Source organism: Melanotaenia boesemani, chromosome 19 (assembly GCF_017639745.1).
Source record: "Melanotaenia boesemani isolate fMelBoe1 chromosome 19, fMelBoe1.pri, whole genome shotgun sequence".
Lineage (NCBI taxonomy): Eukaryota > Metazoa > Chordata > Actinopteri > Atheriniformes > Melanotaeniidae > Melanotaenia > Melanotaenia boesemani.
Genome location: NC_055700.1, coordinates 15,716,144 through 15,737,253, shown reverse-complemented (window position 1 = coordinate 15,737,253; position 21,110 = coordinate 15,716,144). Strand labels below are relative to the sequence as shown.

Below are 21,110 nucleotides of genomic sequence, written 5' to 3'. Positions count from 1 at the left end.
GTTGAGTGTTTAGTATAAGTTTAAAAAATAGTGGTAATTGTCAGATCAAAGAAAAATGATCAATATAGTTAAAATTTTTCTATCAACTGATTGATCCATGTTCTAATGGTTTAAACTTCCGGGTGGTGGGAATGATGACAACTTGAAACAACCAAACCTTTAGCTGCAAGAATCTCTCAGGAAACATTGAAAGCTCACAAATCTTTATAAGAAAATACTAATTTAACATCCAGTTATGGTGTGTCCTCAGCATTGGATATTACTGATTTGAGAGTGGAATTTGATTCATTCTTGCTTTGGAAGACAAGCTAATCACTACTTGTTTGTTATGAATTGGTAATCCCATGTTTGGCTGCAGTGAAACTCTGCAGCTTGACATTATCTTCACCAATCCCTGGATTCACATTCAGTCACAGTCCCCAGAGAAAAGGCTTACACTGAGATCTGTGTGTGAGTCTATGTGTGTGTGTGAATGTGTGTGCCCCAAGGCCGTGACAGGAGGAGGATGGTGTGACCACAAGCAGAGAGGCAGGGCTGGGAGAGGCAGCATGGGAGCCCAAATCACACCCATCTCCATCTGCTTAATACATATCATGAACACAAACAGTGCAGCACACGCCTCCATGCCGAGTGATCTGATTGGTCGGACCACATCGCTCCAACTGTGCCTTCTTGTTTTGTTGGTCATCTTTCCAGCTCTGTTCAAAGCTCGAGGCCTACTGTTTTTGAACATAATGTATGGTATGGCAGTACAGTCTAGAAAAAAGTTCATCCTTTGTTCAGTAAAGCAAAAGTTTGAGCATCATCTTTGGTATTATTATAATTTTTTGTAACAGCTAAAAGACATGCAGTCCTTAAGGTGTGTTAAGGATTCAAATTCCTGATGCCATCTTCTTGTCATCTTCTCATCTTCATCCTTGTTTGTTTTTTGTCTGAACATATAGTGCCTTTCCTCATTGCCCAAATTTTTACATGCCTCTGTATATTGGTGAACACCTACTGACGTCTATGCAACACCTGTCTGAGCTGGCTTGGTTGTGTTATTTCAGCAAGACATGTTGCCCACACCTTAGCCACAGATTTACAACTCACTGAGGCTTTTTTTGCATGATTAGTTTATCTTATCAAACAGGAAATGATACAGAGAGAAGAAAGGTCATTTAATCAACTACAAAATGAAAAGAAAAAAAAAAAACACAAAAAAACAAAAACCATCAGAAACCATCATCTTATAGAATGAGACTTTTTATTGTTAGAGTACACCAACTGGTCCAAGAGATAGACTTCAAATGAAAGTTTGTGAACTTTAACACACATGTGAAGCATTTAGCTACTTTTCTTATTTGCAAATGTTTATTTTTCATTTTAATCCTGTTTGCATACTTCAGTCCACAATGCTGATGGCTTCTGGAATTAGACAAACACTCCGAGACAGAAACACACAAGTGAAAATGTAGCTTGATGGATGCTGTAGGAGCGACTCAGTAACTATTACTTTATTCTAATGGTCTCTGTTCATCACAGGCGATGACAACATCAAAAATGGCTCCATTTCATTTCAATGAACATGAGTTTGCAGATCGGTCAGAATCCAAAATATAATTATTCTGAAACAGGTAAATTAAGATGTATATTATCAGTTGTATATTTCTTTCCTGTCCAACTGTCTTTCATGAAAAGGATTGTTGTTGTAGGAAGAATTACACAAAAAGGGAGAAGTCTGTGCAAGTATAAATGATTGCTATGATTCTGTGAAGGTGTCCAGATGTAGACTCCTAACACTGCTGTGAGGTGGAGATGTTGGTATCATGGTGAAATAATGTCTTTTTGAGAATCTTTTTTTTCCAAATGTAAATCAAAACAAAACACAATAATTTGTTAAATATGTTAAAAACCTATGTAGTATTCAATTTGAATTACTGGAAAAATGATCCACTTCTTTTAACAGCACTCGGAATGATTTTGGTATCTGACAAACGACAGTTGCAGTTTGAAATTCTCACATATATAGTTTAATATTTTTTAATGCAATGAAATTTCTCAGTCTTAACATTACACACATGGTGTTTGTATAACTTTCATCCGCATATAGAGGGTAAATGACTTAGCTTTATTTTATAAAGACCAGCTTTTTCAGGAATGGGTCATATTTGATCTTATCCTTTTTTTTTCCTACCACCACTGATTTAAAATATTTGTTCAATACTACATCTAATGATCAAACATATAAAGATAAAGGGTTACATACAATGTTGACCAAAAGTAAAAATAATAAAATAAACAAACAAAACCTACCATTTATGTTAGCATTTTACCTTTTTTTAATGAGTGCACATGCCTTTGGGTTATAGATGCATATATAAATGGTTGCAAAGACGAAACAAAAAATAATTTTAACCCACGTCTCTTCATGTCACCATAGACTGTTAGCAAAGTGCTAATTTAGTCATGACATAACTGTAGACTCATGGATCATTAAATAACATTTACAGTACTTTACTTCACAGTTTTCTTCCTTTTATATTCACTATTTGCTGGTATAAATTTCCAGTGTACCTCATGATCAAACAAGAAACTTATATGGTTACCGAACTTCATCTAAATACTGTTTTGGGTTCAATGAATTGTAAAATTAACCTTCTTACAAACCATGTTCCCCAGTTCAGTATTGTCTTTACATTTGTTAACCCTTCTGTTATATTTCAAAGGAATAAAATACAATTTGATCCCTAGAACAGAGAAACCCACTGTAACATTCCTACATGTGCTATATAAATCTAGGGAGCACAGCATTCTTAGAGTAAAGAAATGACTTCTTTTTTAGTGTTATGTGGCATTACAGTGCTAAAGTCCAGGGATGAAGCTTCCCAGTAAGATGATCTGAAGCAGATGCAGTGATACTGCTGACCTGAGGGGCTGACCTGATGTCCCTCTGAGGATTTTGGCATCTTTCGAGGCAGATACGGTGCGACTGAAGGTGGGATGGATGTGCCTGAAGTTGTTTTGCAGAGGTGTCACCTGCTCTGCATCTTCCTCTGTGGAGAAGATCTGTGAGGTAAACTGAGCCAGCTGTGGAGAAAATTTAAAGAAAATATACATGAACTTTTTCTTTCCAAGTAGAAGTCAGAAAACCTTTTTCTTTTTCTCAAAGATACTATAAACAAGTAAAGAGACCTACTTGGGACCATGAGATGTAGATGGGGACCTCATACAAAGTCCAGACAACGGCTTGAGAACATGGTGGGGTGGTGAGGCTGCCATAATACCGGTAATACTGACTCATGTTGTGCTTTGGTAGAAGGCTCATCAGCAGGAAGGGTTTGACTTTAGCTGTTTGGCCTTTAAAGAAGCATGTACAATCATAATGAGAACATAGTTAAAAGTAACATAAATTGGAAGAGAGAGGTGGAATCTCTTTGTCTCTCCTAACCTTTATAGGCAACAGAAGACAGTTTTTGGGATATGTGTCCAAAGTGCACATTGTCTGCATAAACAACCTGCAAAAGCAGACCTAATTAGCACAGTTTTATACAAAAATGCAGCAAATAAATAAAAATGCAAGGAAAGTATGACAACTGACATCAATGAAGAAGCCAAGAACAGCAATCCCAGTTGGATCGTCCAAAGCCGCAGACATGTTTGGGTGGACTGACTTCATATTGACTATGTGCATCTAGGAAAGAGTCAAATAAGAGCACAGAGATATTAAGGGAGATGTGCACTGTATTCGTCTGCAAGAACAGTTGCTCTGTGACAGTGTAAAGCTGTCTACTGACCATACTGTACCTCCATTGGGTATCTGCGTCTGTCCACTGTATGCTCAGAACCGTTAGTGGCTGGACCTCCCCAGTGGAAGTGCAGCTGGATGGTGTAGTAAACATCTGGAAGTCCTCCACCACTCACTGCCATGCCGCTGCCAACCTGAAGCACAACTGGGAGCAGCGACAAACATGTCAGATCCAACATAAAAGAGGCAGCAATGCTATCCATGATTGTACTGTCTGTATACAGTGTATTCACCAGAATGTCCATCATTAGTGAGTGTCCAGTGACCTGATTGGATCACGTCAAAACCCTCCAGATGCAAAGGCCCGAGGGAGTCGTTTCTAGTCATGTGATGGTCCAAGTTGATGGGAGAGTGATGGAGTTCAAGTAAAGGGTGGCATGAAGGGAAAGAGTCTCCCCATGCATAAGGGTCTGGTGAAGAAAAATGAATCACAGAAGCATCAAATGCAATGATGGTTAGAATTATTGACACCCATGAATCTTGAGTACAGGATTTAGAATATCTTCAGAAATTAATATCAATGAACCCATTCTGTAAAATTACAGTATTTTGGTACAAATCTTCTCATACACTTATTGGCACCTACATTGAAAACGTTTAGGCAAGAAAGAAAATGAAAAAAGACGCCAGTGGTCACATGGACTGATTTTACTAATGAATGATGGTTTTATTGTATGAAAAGGAGCAGATTGTTTCCAGTATTGCCTACCTCACAATGCTCGTCTGTGTGCATCAGAAAATATTTAAAAGTCTACAAAATACCAACATGCATAAAACTGTTAAGATGATGTACTGAGCAAAATTCAAGGGATACTTCTGCAGAAGTTAGAAAAGAATTGTTGGAAAAAACTCAACAAATCTAAAGAACTTCAAGCAAGAACTGGAGTACTCTTAGGAGGTATTTTCAGGGTACACGGTACACTGCACACTAAGCTAAGTAGGCCAAGGAAGACCCCACTATTCAAAGAAAAGGACAAAAGGTAGGAGTAATGTATTCAAAGCCACCATGGTTCTGAGATTATGTAGTCAGGACAGAGGGAGTCAAGGCTCTTTGGGAATGAAATGCATTGGTTTAAAGAAATGAAACCCTACCTACAGTGAAACAAGGCAGAGCTTTTATCATGCTGTGGAGTTGCTTTGCGAGAAAAGTGTTACCTAGCATAGAAAAGCTCAGTTTGGGGTAAAGCTCTTGGATTCTTTAGCTGGATAATGACTTGATGTATCTCAAGAGAGCTGCAACTTCAAACACAATCCTGCAAATGTGAAAACACTTGCGCACTAAACAGAAGAAACGACCACCAGATAAGAAGCTCTGAAAATGGTTGCAAGAAATGTTTAGAAGAATTCATTGTTGTCAAATGTTCTTATACCAATTAGAGAAGGGTGCCCATAACTGGGTTTTTGGGCTATATTTTGTGTGTAATTTAATTTTATTGTCTTTCCTTTGTTTTAATTAATTTCAAAACTCCATCAAAGTAGTCTGATTGTATAAAATGGATTCATTTACATCTATGATTAAAGATAAATCTGAATACTGACAGTCAGTGCCCCAACTGGGTTATTTTAGAGCTGATGTTATATTAAAATAATAAAAATAATAATAAAAGTGGTTCATAGACTGGGCTACTTACCACAGTGAGGTTCGTTGTAACAGTAGTCCTCTGAAACATATAAACACCGCAGCATTGACAAAGAATTCCCTTTTCTTTTACAATAAATTGACCACAAACAATTTAATAGAAAGTTTTTTTAACCTTTTAATTGGAGAACCCTCACCTGAAGCAGCACACCAAGCGACAATCATCAGGAGAGCTGTGGTCCAAATCATTGCTGGTCCAGACAGGTGTCAGTATCTGAGGTAGACTGAAAAATCAGCATCAACGTCCTGCTTAAGAAGGAAAGAAGGTGAAAGCTGGGTTTTATTTTCTCCTGAGCTGATCAGTGAACTGTGTCATTACCAGTCTAGTGGTCTTTTCTGATCAACAGGCTCATTGATGCAACGGACAGCTTCAACCCCCCCCAGCAGAGATGCCCAGTGACTAGTAACAAGACCTATTCATCTCATGGGAAAGTCAGAGGATGTGTGAGCAGGCTGAACAGAATATATATGACTTTGGTTATGGAAAATGTAAATATTATCTTCATCTCTCTTTTGATCCTAATTTCTGTCATTGTTCTCCACATTAATATTCCACAGTGAGAGACACACTAAATATAAATGAATGCAGTCTTATTTAAGGTTACACAAGTGTAACAATATGAAAAACTGAACAGGTTAGAAAATAACTAAATCCTCTATTTAACATGTAAAACCAGTTTTATTTCCAATTGCCTCATAAGTCATAAGTTTAGACTTAAACAGCTCAGCGTCAAGTGTCACATCTCTCCCATCCAGGAATAGTTATTCTGCAAACAAAGCCTCTTTTCTTCACAGACAGCTGGGTATCACCATCTCTGCTCTGTCTGCTGGCTTATGAGTCACTGTAAAGTGCAATATATCTGCTTCCTTCAAATCATTTGAATCTTTTGATTCACCCATAAGCTCCGTCTCACTGTTGGGGGATTTCCCTAAATCCCACGTTAATCCTCTTTGACATTTGGTCACTAAAAAAGGAATTTCCTCAATGAAGACTCACTGAGCGGCTAAATGTCGTGGCAGCCCATGTTCAACACGAAGTTCAGAGCGTGCTCAGTACCAGTGACGCACGAACCGTCCTTCACGGTGTATTTTATTTGGTGATTAATAAAATAAACATTAACCTAAGAAAAACACGAGCTCCCCCTGACAGTGAAGATTTTTTTTTATTTTAATTTAAAGGCTATCAAAGAAAAGACAATGAAATGTAGCATTAGTTGTATTACATTTAAAACATTTCAATCCCCCCACCCTCAAAAATGAGTTCTCACACTGCTGTAGTCTGGCACATACACTACAGCATACATGTAGCTGTTTGGGGTGGAGGGAAGGTTGTCAATGCACACAGACATTAAACTATATGCAGGAGTCTTTGCGCCTAATGTACACCATCCAGCTAAAAATCTTCAAAAGAGGAAGAAAAAAAAAAAAAAAATCTCAGCATGCCAAAGGACAAAACGCATGCACCAGAATTCCATAAAGAGGGTTGAGAAAAAACAAAAAAAAAAAACACTAAAATTTGGTACAAAAAAGAAAGAAAGAAAAAAAAAAAATCAAAATCAGTTCAACTATTAAACACATGCACACTTTTAACAATTCATGAAAACATGATTTTGTTTGCTGGATAATCCATTGTGGATTGTCAATGCAAAAAAAAAAAAAAAAAAAAAAAAAAAAAAAAAAAAAAATTTATATATATATATATATATATATATAGGGGAAATGAGCTTAAAGACAAGCACAAAGAAAATCATGTTATAAATTCAGTACATTCAAACATGAGATGTGCAGCGTGACATTTACAAATGTTGTTTTGGAGGCGGATCATGAACGGTTGGGATTGGATGCTGGTGCTGGTGGAGCCTTTCCGGCTCGACAATCCAACTTCTATTGACTTTGTAAAATTCAGCCTCTAGAGAATCAAACGATTGTCATCTTACTTGTTCCAAATATACAGTTTACACTTGTCCTAAAACAAAAGAAAAAGACAATCCCACTGAGAAACAAGAAAAGTAGCAGACCCATCGAACATCATAATCATCTCTGACTTCCATAATAGAGATCACAAATGTAGTGTGTGAAGAGTTGCACAGACAGATGCATCAGGGATGAGAGGGCAGCATCCAAATGTGACCATTGATCTTTTTTATTTATTTATTTTTTTTTAAATATAAGATTGAGTGGAGGGATGACTGTGAAAAACACCGGGTTTCATAACCACTGAGTAGCAAATCCTCCTGTTGATGATAAAGATACAACAGAAGGCATAACTTGTGTGATTATATGACTAAATGATTGGAATAGCCTTTTTAAACTAATATATATATATATCTATATATATATATAGATATATATATATATATATTTTATTTTATTTTATTTTTTTTTTAGACAGAATATCATCCCTAATCTTCACACATACACTTGGAAAGTCTTCATCACTGCACTGATTAACAGAGAAATCATCCTACATCTATCCCACAATCAATCCACCAAGATTACAACCTGCAGTCATAAATTATCATCAAAAATAACACAAAATCGAAGTCATATTGATCAGTATCACAATATTTGTCTTCCAATATTCAAAGCTTTGTCAGAATTACTTGTTAAAAACCCAGCAGCAGGAAACTAACTGTACCTTCTTAAGCCGTTACCTACAAAACTTCATGCTCTGCAAATACGCACTATAAATCTGGAAGACAGATTCATGTGTCAGAGAATAAAAATGGGAGTTACAGAAGGCTTTTATGAGCAAATAGAAATCTGACTCTGGGTCATGCTGTGGCACAAATTGTGGATGTTATTGTAGCTTTGAGATTGATACAGATGCATCAGTTTCATCAAGAATGATGCTAACAAAAAGCACACAAGCAAAAAAGCTGGTTTCACCGTCATTATTGGCTTTTTGCTGGACTGAGACAGACAAGAAATACAGTTTAGACGGGGGAGGTATTTACAGCAGGATGTCTCGGCCACTTTTAAGCTTTGTTCAGCCAGCACTAGAGATGGAAGTGCAGCCACCTCAGCCTGAATGTTTTTCCTGTCTGTACAGAATCAGTCCTCGCTGCTCTTTCAGATGCCAGTGTCTAAAAGAAAACAACAAACCCCTCCCCCTCCCAAAACAAAAATCAATGCTGTGAAGGACAGCTGTCTTCAGAAAAAGAGCCACTGGTGCTGTTGCACCTCAATAAAAGCAGCTGCTCCAGCTTCTGATGTCTGTACAAACTTTTTTTTCTGCCCCCTGCAGTCAGGATTAAACGACACACAGTCTGCTGTGTCTTCTCCTGGCACAGAACACACCTGCAACGTGCCTCAGCCAGCGGGAAAATAAGCGGGTGCAGCTCCCTGAAGTCTGCTTGTGGCCCTATACCATGGTGCTGAGGGAGGAGGCACAGTCTGCAGACATGGAAGTGGGGGTGTGGCCATCTGTTGGCGTGTCAGGCCCCACCAGGAGGGTGCTGCTATCTATGGAGTCCTCCCTCTCTTGAGAGGATGGTGCTGAGACTGGCCCAGGACCGGGCATGTTAGGAACATCGGTCTGGAGCCCATCTCCAATAGCGTTCATCTGTCTTGGCACCATGGTAACCCCGCTGTGCCCTGGAAGCAAAAACAAAAAGCGGAAAGGATGATGAAAGCTGATTACTCTGCACACAATTAGATTCATAAACAAGAGAAAGGACGGGCGCTTACCGAGGTCCACATAGAGGAGGCTGTCTGGGTTGATGGAGGCTTCATATGGAGGAGGGGGGTCATCTGGATGCTGGATGTCAGGGTATTTGTAGGCTGCGTATGGAGGAGGAGGCTCCTGGAAATGAAAAGCACCTCCCTCTCCATCGTCAGACAGATGCAGAGGCGTGAGACCAGTACCAAAAGCATCCGGCCCATAGTCAAAGCCTGGGACTCGTCTTCCGAGATTAAAGTGGTGCACTGAGTAAATAAATGCAGATAAACATGAAGGTGTGAGCAGTTAGAGAGGAGGGTTTATGTAACTGTGATAATGCAGTTATTCCATTTAAAGGGCAATAAGTACACGCTTTGTGTTTCACACCAACTGAGAGATAAAATAAAAAACCTAAAATCATTCAGACAGTGTATTTATGACTACTCTAACGGGCATCATGCTTACAGTTGCCTCCAATCAGCGTTTCAATGCGTTCACGTCTTCTCTGTCGGAGTCTGTGCACCATGAAGAGCAGCAAAGAGAGAATGAGGAAGGACGAGATGCAGCTGACAATCAGTCTCATCCCACTCGCCATCGAGTCAAACAGACTGTTTCCATCTGATTAAAATAACAAAATAAGTATTATGTAGTGCAACCTGTTGGATCCTGAGTTAATGCTTGTGGGAAAAAAAAACTCCCTGTGTACAAAGTCTAAATAACCTGAGAGCAAATTTAACAATCATTTTACTCACTAATGCAGTAAATTAAATAATGTACAGTGAGATGCATCATGGTTGTACCTGGATCCAGGCAAGTAAACTTGCAGCACTCCTTGGGATCCTTGCGAAAGTGCTGACAGCCCTGCGGCCGCTCACACAGCGCAGCCACACACATCTCCGGCTCACCATCATGACATGTGCAGCTCAGGCACGGATCATCTCCTTTCGGAGTGAAATAGTATCCCTCGTTTACGACGTTGTCTTTTATGTCCACACATGTTTGCCCTGTAAGAGGAATAAAAACATCAAGACATGCTCCAAAATCTCCAGCTGATTTCACATGCAATGGAAAATACTACATAAGCACATACTCCTTTTGCACAGGAACGGGAACTTCTTGTAGCAGTTCTCAGCATGCCAGCTATGCAGGCCTCGCTCATTCATACTCCTGATCTGAAAGCGCTGGAGCTGGGCACAGAAGATGTTGTCCTGGGAGGGAGAGGTCTCTCCAAACTTTGTAAGACCCTCAGGAGGCAAAAACACCTGCATGGACCCTTTATAGGCACATAATATCAACAATTTACTCACAAATATGCTCAAATGAGAAAAAGACAACAGATTCTTAAAAAATAAATAAATAAAATATTTCCTACCTTTGTATGCTACTTCCCAACGTCCCTCCAAGGAGTGGCTCTGATTGGTAATGACATACTGGTAGCCAACCCAAAACCTGAAAAAAAATAAATAAATTTTTAAAAAGAGAAAACAACACTATTTACAGCATCTGTTTGATGGTTTATGAATTAACCACTTCTCGCCACTAGATGGCCTGCAACCAGTAACAGAGCACCATTTCTCCCTGACCTCTGATACAACCTACTCACATTTACATCATAAAAACATAATCAGGTCAGCACATCAGTTTAATTTAAGTTAGAGACTACACTTGCCACTTAAATGTTTTAACCTCTAGAGTCTGGCTTTAATGTTTGGTGAATGAAACCTGACAGCTGATTTCAGCATGCATGTTCAGCCAGATACTCACTTGCACTGGTCTCTGCGCTCGCAGACTTTGTCATCAAAATCCACCTCGATCTTTAGTATGAACTGTAGCTCCTCGTTGGTCACAAACGTAGCCAAAGAGCCGTTGACTTTCTGACATGTGTCCACTGCCTGCCAGTAGTTCTCGTTCTTCAGGTAGACTTTGTAGCAGCTGGCTGTCTTCTCATAGTGGTGCCACCCGCTGGGACATTTCTCTGTGGATAGAGGGGTGACTTGGTCAGCTTTCATGGATAAAGCAGCACATGACAAACAGCGGAGAGCAAAGTGGGATGCTTACTGTTGAAGCGCACAGGCTGAGCCACACCAATGACGTCGTCTACCTGGTCATATCCATTCCCAAAACGAAACCTCTCGTCCTTTATAGCTGTTGGGAAAAAAAGCGACTGTCACTACCTTTATTAATAAGACAAAAATGGTCCCTGTAAACTATTTACAATGTGCAAATTAATTTTACATTCAAAATAACCAACTTTGAGTAAACAAAGAAACAAAGATCTGAGGCCAGTCAAAAAAGAAGCAAAATCCTTTTGATTTGGGAAGAGGTAAGAGATATAATTCAAAATATTATTTCCAAACAAATAATACTAGAACCAAAATTGTTTTTATTTAGCTTATATCCAGAGAAACACACCTACACTAAAAATGAACGAACATTTATAGACCTCAGTCTGTTTAACGCCAAAAGATGTATAGCTTTATTTTGGAAAATAACTTCCAGACCATGCGGCACCCACTGGATTCAGCAGATGTTATCTGCTCTGCCACTTGAGAAGATTACGTATGTATTTAAAGGCAAACAGGAACTTTTTGAATGCATCTGGAACCCCTTTATTGATCATGTAAAAGATTTGGATTTAACGGAGGACAGCATCAATGACTGAGTTATGCAGGCTCTGTAGTTTCTATTTGGACATATATGTACTAGTCTACTTATACTGCTTAAATTTTATTGATTGTCATTTTTATCATTTAAGATGAATATGTATAGCACGTTGCATTGATCATTAATAGCTTTTATTGGCACTTTTTGCTTGTTTATGCATGTTTAAATTGTATGAAAACTTAATAAAATTATGGAAGAAAAAACATCCTTCTGATTGTGCAGATTTTACCCTCATGTAGATACTGCATAATCAGGCGTTTAAAGAGATTAAATCTGAGGGAAGAATCTTGACATTGGCACAATGTTTTATAATCTCCACTCTTGAGAAGACATTAACATGAATCTCTAGCAAATATCTCATGTACCATATCCGCAGTTTTTATTGTGTGGAAGAAAATGTAGAGGATGGTTTGAATGAAAATTTATACTTCAATGGCTTCTAATGGTCTAATAGTCAGCAAACACTGTTAAATCTTCACTCATTTAAAAAATAAAAAAAAAAGACATACCCTTTCCCACTAAAACTGGTGTGTTGATACATGTTTTGCAAATGCTGGCAGGTAATAAAAACTATAAGAATTTAGGGGAGTTTCACTGCAACTGAAAATAACTCAGCTGTAATGAAAACAAAATTATAACAATTCAGATTTAGAGGAACTGGATAAAAAATTCTTCCTGTTTAAAATATGTTAACAAAACATTGTTTTTTGCAGCTATGCTGTTGATGTATATTTGTTTTCTGAGAGTCAATTATACAGTCATATTTGCATACGCAGACACAGTCAATATTTTACTTCTCCCAAGTATTTAATGTTTTCAGTCAACATTACCAGGTTGATTAACCCGTTTCTCTGGTATTTGCCAATATGGTTTTACTGGGAGAGATGGCACCACCTTTTTGTGTTATTAAACAAAGAGATAATCCCAAACAAGAACATCGATTGTCATGCACGCTGTTGATTCAACAATAACCCATTGCTGAGGCATATGAAGGCGTTGTTTGGATTTTCTTGTTTTTCCTCAAACTGCTGCTTCTTTGCACATTGTAAACAGGAAAATCATTACTTTCAGCTTCAAGTTAATTTACCAGCTTTCTAATGCTATATACGCATTTGTTCCAAAGTAACCGATTTAGATGAATAAACAAAGAAGGCAGGAAGTTTCTTCTTTAGCATTCTGTGCAGTTGCCTGCCAAACAATTGTTCCCTCACTGAAGAATGAATAGAGTCCAGTGTTAAACCTAAATCAGCTGTAGGCCTACAATGATAACACCAAGCATGCAAAACTACTCCTGTATAGAGGTCACATGCTGTACTCAATCCTTTCAATAATTCCCATTATGCGGTCAGAGATCTGGGGATAAGTCTTTTGGATTTAAGGGGAAAACAAAGGGATTTTGGTTAAAGGCTGAGCACTACAACATCTATACACTGTTCAAGAGCTCAAGTAATTGTAAACAAAAACACAGACACATGTGGACCCACTAAGAACTTAACACTGCCTCCTCCTGCTGTCTGTTAGTCCAGAGTCCTGCATGTTGATCCACTCTGGGGACAATGACTAATTTTCCTATACCTGCAGACTTAAAAACCACATATGGGCTGTTTGGTAAACGCACATCAGATGGACTGGGTTGTGTTTTGGGGGGTTTAGTGGGTTTAAACACATACTACAAAGGTGACCAGTTCATCCAGTAGGTTAGTCACTGTATTCACAAAGCATGCTAAGACACATATGTCATACAGTTCATATACATACAGTTCATATGTGGTGAAGACGTACAACTGTATCTCTCAACATTGCTTGGTAAGACTAAAAAGATGCTACACAAAGCTATTCTTTCCAGGATAATTTTAGATGGCAGTAACAGAGTGGGTATAAAAATGCTTAAGTGAGCTATACTCACAGGGACAGTCCATCTCGTCACTCTTGTCCTCACATGCAGTCCAGCCATCACACTGCCAGGACATCGGGATACACTGCATCTTCCCACTGCGACAGGCAAACTGCCCAGGGTTGCAGCGCTGCCCTGAAATACAACAAGAGGGTTTGTATGGTCAAACGAGCACATGATTTAAACCTTTTCCAAACAAGAGAAAGCCAGGAGAGGACTGAGTGATGCTCCGTGAGCTTTAACAGCAATTCAGACATTAATGAAATCTTAGGTGGTGATAGGGTGGATATCTGGAATAGATAAAAACAAGGTTAATGTTCTTCTTGATGACAAAATAGTGCAAGCTGAATCTGCAGATAGTGCATACAGCACTGCGATTGTTAGGATTCACCTCCATATATGCTCATACAAAGTAAAGTCACTGTTAGCAGAATCACACTATACAGAATATAAACAGCGGCAGCAAAGTAGGAGAAAACAGAACAAATTTCAACTCAGTCACTGAATACTGTTGATCTTTCTGCCGAGCATGTGGACAGACCCAAAGGAGGAACATTTTATTTGTTACAAAGCTGTAGACAGACCGATCTAATCTCGTCTGCCAGCGACAGACAACATTAGACTTGTTCTGAGCGGATGAGAGAAATTCATCAAACTCCACAAGATCAGGCCACTGACAATAAAGCAAACGTTCTTCTTATGTACACGTATTCAAGTTCAGTTCAGTTATACAGACAACTGGGAAGCAGTAGCCTAAGGCCTGTAGCTGACCCATCATTAACGTCTACAGTTTGTCCTTTTGAAACGCACTGCGCACGTCTAAACACCAACGGCACAGAGTCTTCCTTGTGTGATGTAACTACAGCTCCATCAGCAAACTAAAAAGATTCAGTCAAAGGAGAAAGGGCAACTTGTCTTGTTTTTGAGATTACAATACGAACTTTATTTCACTTCTTGGAAAATTACTTTTATGTACAAAGAAGCTGTTTGAAACAGAAAACAACTTTTAGAATATTAGAAAATTGCACTTCTGCTGTTTAAAATAGATGTTTTTGACCCCCCCTACACTACACTAACAAAACAAACTGCTTTCTTACCTGACAATAATCTTGCCAGAGCTAGCCGTGGACCTGAAACAAACAGAAACAATCAAGTGACTACCAGTATTCTGTTTGTCAGAAAGTTTTAATTTCACCTGAGATTCAACTGAGCCAAAGAAAGTATATGCTGTTTGTGCTGTAAAGCATGTTGAGAAAATCTATCACTGATACTGTCAGCAGTCCTCTGGCATCTGTCAGTGATTCGCTCATTGCTAAGCCTGAAATGGGACCATCTGTTGGTTAGGATGTGGTTGGTTTTCTGTACCTACAATGGAGCAAGAAAACCCACTTCCCTGGAAAATATTGCAACACTATTTTTAAATTTTTTTTTTTTTTTTTTAATAATATACAAATAAATAAAACAAAAACTCTATTTCTACCTCTAGGCAGTGGCTCTTTTAATTCTGTACCAACCATCTCAGGTGACTCCCCCACATAAATCACTTAACTATGGTCAGCCACACAGCGTAAAGCTACAAAATAGACTTTTATAGTTATAACAACCACTTTTTCTTTACAACAGAGCTGGTGGAACAGCAGCAAACTGGTTACTTTTAACAATAAATGCTGCATTTCACTGTGCTTATTAGTACTGATGAGGGACAAAAGACAAATTAAAATGTGAAACTACAAACTGAAAGGCTAACTATATCGCTCTTTTATTAGGAGTCTTCAGCAGCCATCATCCTGTTTTCAGTGCCGTTAAGTGGATTGAGAGGCATTACAGACCCGTGTCCGTCTCCTGGGATTGAACGTTGCGATTAAATGTGGGTCAGATTTAAAGAGAACACAAGAAACCATACATTTCAATTAGCTTATTGGTAAATACTTAATACATTGCAAGAGAATAAATGTTTGCTGGCTGGTTCAGAAAAAAACCTAATGGCTTTTAAAGACGTGTCAATATTTTGCTCAGCAGAAAAAAAAATATTTGAACATTTTGCTATTAAAATATAATGTATACCTTTGCCAATATTCCACAAACTTTCAGACTTTTCTCAACAAGCACAGGCATGAAAATTTTCAACAATACACGATGTGTGGATGGTACGGCGCAACAAGATGATGTAATGAATCCTCCCACAGCTTAGGACATTTGACATGTACATATTTTTCTGATATCTACTGAAATGTGACTTGTTATAAAGACTATTATGCAAACTAAACTCAAATCCATTTGAGTATTTACAATTCATCAGGATTTTTAATCTGCAGCTACATCGTCCTGTCCCAGAACCACAAAATGAATTCCTGGTTGGCATCTCCGATGCATCCGAGCTCCGTTTGAACAGAGAATGACTGCATACATCAGTATTCATGATTTCTGTGAATTTCTGGAAAGTGTGCTGCTAAAAACTGCACAAGAAGAGAATTTATTCAGATACCAGGAGCTGCAGGTTATCAGATATGACAAGCTGAAGGCCCAGCTTGGGGACAGCCAGATTAAATCATCTTCGATCTATAGCAGCGTCAAATTAAAGTGCCTTGGTGTCATACTTTTGTCATAATCTGAATTTCCTTATGATTGGGATGGACTAACTGAATTTGGTATAAAAACAGTTTGAAAGCTCATCTTTACTTCCCTCTTTGGTGCTAATTTCTGCAGAGGTATTCTAGTGTAATAAGGCAGTTCTTGTTTAGTATTTTTTCATTTAGAAGGAGGAACTCTTCCAGTCTGAAGAAATACATCTGCCTGGGAATAGCAATACACAATGACGACATAACAGGAACTTAATGTTAAGGGACTTTGTTTTTACAGAAATATGGTTTCATTCTATCACAAACTAAGATTTATGTCTTCCAGGTTGTGTCCTAACCAATAAAGAATAAATAAGAAATGTGTTCCTTGAGACTAGTTTATTCTATTCATGTAAACTCCTGACAAATTGGCAGGATCCTGGAATTCTGTATTCTTTGATAGAGCTGTTCCACAGAATTATGTTCATAAACAGCAGTGATTAACGGTCATCATCTGCGTCTGTGTTGGAGGTTAGAGGTATAATTATGACTAAACCACCACTTGAGATTGGTGCGTAGGTGATAAAAATGTGCTCTGGAAAAATCTAATGGTGAATGCTGCAATGGGGAGCCACCTTTTCAGCCGAGGTCAAGTCTGTCCAAACTGTTTATCCTCCTCTTTCTGTCTTTTCCCCTCTAAATCTGTGGTCTTTCCATTTGCTTCAAGAGGACAGAGAGCATAAATTATTCTGTGACCTACAATGAAATACTTAGTATAGAGATTGCAAACCATTTTAAAGAGTGTTTTTGTACATAACATCAACTCGTTTTGTTGAATTTAAGCAAAGGCTGGAAGGCTCTGCTCATAAATAAAGCTATAGGCATCTGGTTCTGTTTAGAAATATCCTCTTTATTTACAACTTGAGTTGCCTGACAGAGGTAGTGTAGAAAGTCTAGCCAAGCCTGTCATCTTTAGGTAAAAAATACAACTCATCATTGATGGATAAGCAGAATAAAATCTTCTCATATAGAGTACATTTCTCAAACAAACTTTGGATTTTGTGAAGCATCTACAGGTTTAAAAATGAGTGAACACTTGCTATCCTGAAAGAAATTACCGTTTGGATCTCTTATAAAACCAGTAGGAAACTACAATAAAGATTATGAGGCCGCCCCGACTCTCCAAATGAAGTACAACAGCTCAGTGAAGTGGCCTTGTCCTTGTGTTTGCTGTTGAAAGCAGTGAGTGGATATATGGACAATTGTTTTCTTTGTACCACCTCAAATATACAATCGTCACTCTTCTCATCACTGCGTGGATGAAAACACTGCAGGCCAGCTTCCTTCAAAAATCCAACCAAAGCAAAACAATTTTCAGCTAGGAAAACACTACAATTTTAACTGTCTACCAAGAAGTGAAATCACATGTTTGCTTTCATCTTGTCTTTTTTTTTTTATATATTTATAAATTCTTCAGCAGTTGTATTCTGATATGACGCGCAACACCTAATATGGTAACTAGCCCCTGTACAGTTCATAATATCATAAGGAACGTTAATGCAGTTCATACGCACAGTAAGAAAATAGTAAATAACTCAAACATGTAGTTTCAGGAAGAACAGACTGTCTTTAAAAACCACATAATCATAATTAATCTTGGAGTGATCCGATGTTTTACATGTTTAATGTCATTCATTATTTCCCCTGATCTTCAACTCTTTTAGCTGCAGTTTCAACTGCTCAAATGAGGTCAAGTTGTCAATCACTTCAGGTGACAGAAAAAGACTTGTTTTTAGCTAGAAATGTGTAGTAGGTCAGTGGTTTCTGTGAGCATGCTGACACAGGAAATAAGGCAACTAAAAGAGCAGCTAAGGGGAACCATAACATGGCTTCACATCTGTATTATGCTTCAGTTAAAACTCTATTCAATTGTTTACCACAAGATTAGTTTTTAAATATTTACTTAATAATAATAATAATAATAATAATAATAATAATAATAATAATAATAAAACCTGTACATATAGAAATATAATTCATAAGTAGCTGGTTGGCTGTTGTTGAAAGGTACCTTGCAAAAGTTGCAATACAACTGACTTTGTTGTGCTAAATGAGCGATGACAGTAACGCAGGTCAGTCTCAGCTTCACAGACAATCAACAAAAGTTCAGCTGACTGCTCGCTCAAATTGATAACCATCTTGGGAATGTTCAATTCAATATTTGTCTAGTCATTCTAAAAATCTGTTTCTATTATTCATCTGTGTTCACCCATATTTGTTTATTCAGACATTTAAGGCCAAAATTCAGTCTTCACATCACAAGAATAAACCCAAGCAACCACAGGACAGACACACACAAAGTCCAGAGAGCTCTGTCATGTGCATGTCTAGTTTCACATTTGTCTCATATTAATAATATTTTGCAATGTTCAGTAGGGTGAATAAACAGTCCGTCTTTAGAGCTGCATTATTTGCTTGCGAATATCATTTGGCCAACAAGATCAATGTGAATTATTGTGTCAAAATTGCTAAATAAATACTTTATATGATGTAGAGATTGTGTTTAAACTTTATGAGATGAAAGAAAATGACTAGACCATTTGACACTGAAAAAACAAAAATGTAATTGTGTTCCTGCAAAAAATATTTCGCAGGTTGAGGTCTAAATTGGTGGATATCGAGAAAATATCATCACCAACCAGAGATGACAAAATATGTACCAAAGGAACAAACCTCAACACAAATAAAGTGCTTGTTTAATTTGTTTTCTAGACAGGAGGTCATTCCTTTGCTTAGAGCCAGACAATAAGGCGTTTATCCATGAGCTGAACTGATAACCGTTTCTGTAATCCACACAATTGGCAAGATCACAAGACCAGACCTAAAGGAAACCACAAGATGCTGCTTAAAAACCAATGTAAAGGCTTTCATTCAAAGTTGAGACAGATGACACAAATATTTCCTTGTTTTGTTAGTTTAACAGTTGCATGTCTAGTAAAAAAATGAGGATGATCAAACCAGATCTAAGCAGAGGATGATAGTATGCCAATACTCTGCTTGAAGCAGATAAATGTCTATAAACAAATACATATACTGTGCATGTCCTTAAAAGGATTCTTCTGCTTTTATTATGCTTTTATTATTATTTGTTTCCATGAAAAAAAATCTGAGATGATTTTTTAGTTTAGCAAATCATGATTAGGGAGTGTTAAAAAATAAGTGTGTAGTTTCTCAGTCTGGTGCGTTTAAGTCACTGTGAGCTGTTTAGTGATGCAGGAGCATGAATCTTTGACGTGCATTTCAAATTATAGCTTCAAAGCTAAAAAGAGACTAACCGGACAATGCAGAGGATGGGAACCTTAATGTTAAGAAATATTTAATAAATAGATAAATTACCATAAATTCCCACTGTAACTGGATTAATACATCACGGCTAGCGTATATTTCTATGCAACTGCTGGTATTATTTGGAAACTAGTGTCGTCACCAATTTATAAATAAAAAAACGTAGCTATGTGAACTGCTTTGATTTTAAGGCACTTTGTTAGGTGCCTGTCGAGTGGCTATTTTATTTAGCCTACTTTTAGAGGAAAATACTGCTACAGCGCCTACAATAAGGTGGTCCAGCAGCAGCAAGGACGCGGCTTAAAAACCAACAGACTGCCTGGTTTGCCCGACAGGCCTCTGCTCCAGACCTGCCGCCCTAATCTCTTTCTCCCACTTTTCCGTTGTAGCCCACGAGAATATATGGGAACAGTAAAAAAAACAACTTGAGCTTATTTACCTGTCCGTGGTGGGTCCGTTAACGTCAGGACGAAGAGAAGGGAGAAGAGGACGAAACTGCTGCTGTCAGCCTTCGGCAACATTTATCCTCCATTCATAGTAACTCCTCTATCCAGAAATTTAAAAATATATTGAGGATCTGCAACACCGCCACCCTCTCTCAAATTATAACGATAAACGCTTAACACAAATTGTCCCCATTTTCACCCACTTAAAGCGTCGACTACAGAAGCAAAACAAAGTATATAAAGCACAGTCACATTGCACGGCGACACGGATTGTTGTTAATCTGGCCGTGCAGCTAATGTTGGCTAGCTGAATACCGTTAACGTCCTCCGTCCTCTGCTTCTGCTACTCGGTGCGCAGCGACGCTCTTCCAAGATGGCTGCGACCTCCCATCACAACAATTCCAAACATGCAACACAGGCAGGCCATCAGCTGGAGGTGCTGCCGGGGCGGAGTTTAGCAGATTACGCCGATTGGTAAGTAAAGGAGTACTGTGTGTGTGTGTGTGGTTGTAAACCACAATGTGAAGAACAACTCGCATTATTATCACTGGTTTTGTAGAGCTAATGTTCGATCGATGATGGCCAGTGTAACATCAAATTCTGTGACCCAACAGATATTGTCCCTCAAACAGATCAACAGTTTATTACAGAACACGCGGGTCCTGGGCACGCATAATGTATTTTGTTTAAGATGAAGTTTGACTTAAAAAAAAATAATAAAATAAAACTTATTTTAAGAGAAAAGCTAATTATAGTTTAACTCAATTCCGAAATTTACACGAACCACCACAGATAACCCTTGTTAATAACATTTTGAACAATAAAAACTGTTAGGGCCTACAAAACCATGCGAAGATGATTATAAAATATAATTTGTCCGTTTAAGTTGGAACCTTTTAGCAACATATGTGCAAAATGTTGCTGAAAAGTGTCTTAACATCAGAGTTATGCAACCGCAAATTAACTTCCACAATGGAAATTGAAAAATGAGGAAGTATTAATAGTAGTTCAGCATTTCCACTTTCAGCCCTAAAACCACTAAAGTCTAACAACGTAGAACTAAAATAGTTTCAACTATCAGCTTCTTGTTTGCAATATACATCTGCAAGAAAAATA

At 38.1% G+C, this 21,110-nt stretch overlaps 2 protein-coding genes across 3 annotated transcripts; both read right to left on the bottom strand.

Annotated features, from left to right (window-relative positions):
* Nucleotides 1-1,878: 1,878 nt before the first annotated feature.
* On the bottom strand, nt 1,879-5,899 carry car15 (carbonic anhydrase 15). The gene is made up of 8 exons (XM_041969184.1): nt 5,564-5,899; nt 5,419-5,448; nt 4,021-4,197; nt 3,787-3,932; nt 3,581-3,673; nt 3,431-3,497; nt 3,179-3,339; nt 1,879-3,069 (listed from the first exon to the last, which is right to left on the bottom strand). The coding sequence occupies exons 1-8, from the start codon at nt 5,613-5,615 to the stop codon at nt 2,845-2,847; spliced, it is 951 nt and encodes a 316-aa protein (XP_041825118.1). The 5' UTR covers nt 5,616-5,899; the 3' UTR covers nt 1,879-2,844.
* Nucleotides 5,900-6,570: 671 nt separating this feature from the next.
* On the bottom strand, nt 6,571-20,391 carry dgcr2 (DiGeorge syndrome critical region gene 2). 2 transcript variants are annotated; one of them, XM_041970449.1, is made up of 11 exons: nt 19,988-20,391; nt 14,743-14,775; nt 13,658-13,780; nt 11,146-11,232; nt 10,852-11,062; nt 10,460-10,536; nt 10,178-10,360; nt 9,888-10,091; nt 9,553-9,705; nt 9,117-9,353; nt 6,571-9,023 (listed from the first exon to the last, which is right to left on the bottom strand). In XM_041970449.1, exons 1-11 carry the CDS (start codon nt 20,067-20,069, stop codon nt 8,791-8,793), a joined length of 1,623 nt encoding a protein of 540 aa, XP_041826383.1. In that variant the 5' UTR covers nt 20,070-20,391; the 3' UTR covers nt 6,571-8,790. The 2 variants fall into 2 exon arrangements, with proteins under 2 accessions (XP_041826383.1, XP_041826384.1); XM_041970450.1 differs by lacking the exon at nt 14,743-14,775 and having other exon boundaries at nt 19,988-20,389.
* Nucleotides 20,392-21,110: the final 719 nt, after the last annotated feature.

Bases quoted from the DNA above. Each gene is read 5' to 3' on its own strand.
- car15 (XM_041969184.1), bottom strand. From the start codon at position 5,615: ATGATTTGGACCACAGCTCTCCTGATGATTGTCGCTTGGTGTGCTGCT. The intron at 5,449-5,563 runs GTGAGGGTTCTC...TATATGTTTCAG, and splicing joins CGCTTGGTGTGCTGCTTCAG to AGGACTACTGTTACAACGAA. The intron at 3,933-4,020 runs GTGAATACACTG...CGCTGCTCCCAG, and splicing joins CACTAATGATGGACATTCTG to TTGTGCTTCAGGTTGGCAGC.
- dgcr2 (XM_041970449.1), bottom strand. From the start codon at position 20,069: ATGTTGCCGAAGGCTGACAGCAGCAGTTTCGTCCTCTTCTCCCTTCTC. The intron at 11,233-13,657 runs GTGAGTATAGCT...TTTTCCCAACAG, and splicing joins TGACGAGATGGACTGTCCCT to CTATAAAGGACGAGAGGTTT. The intron at 10,537-10,851 runs GTGAGTATCTGG...ATTTTTTTTCAG, and splicing joins GAGCGCAGAGACCAGTGCAA to GTTTTGGGTTGGCTACCAGT.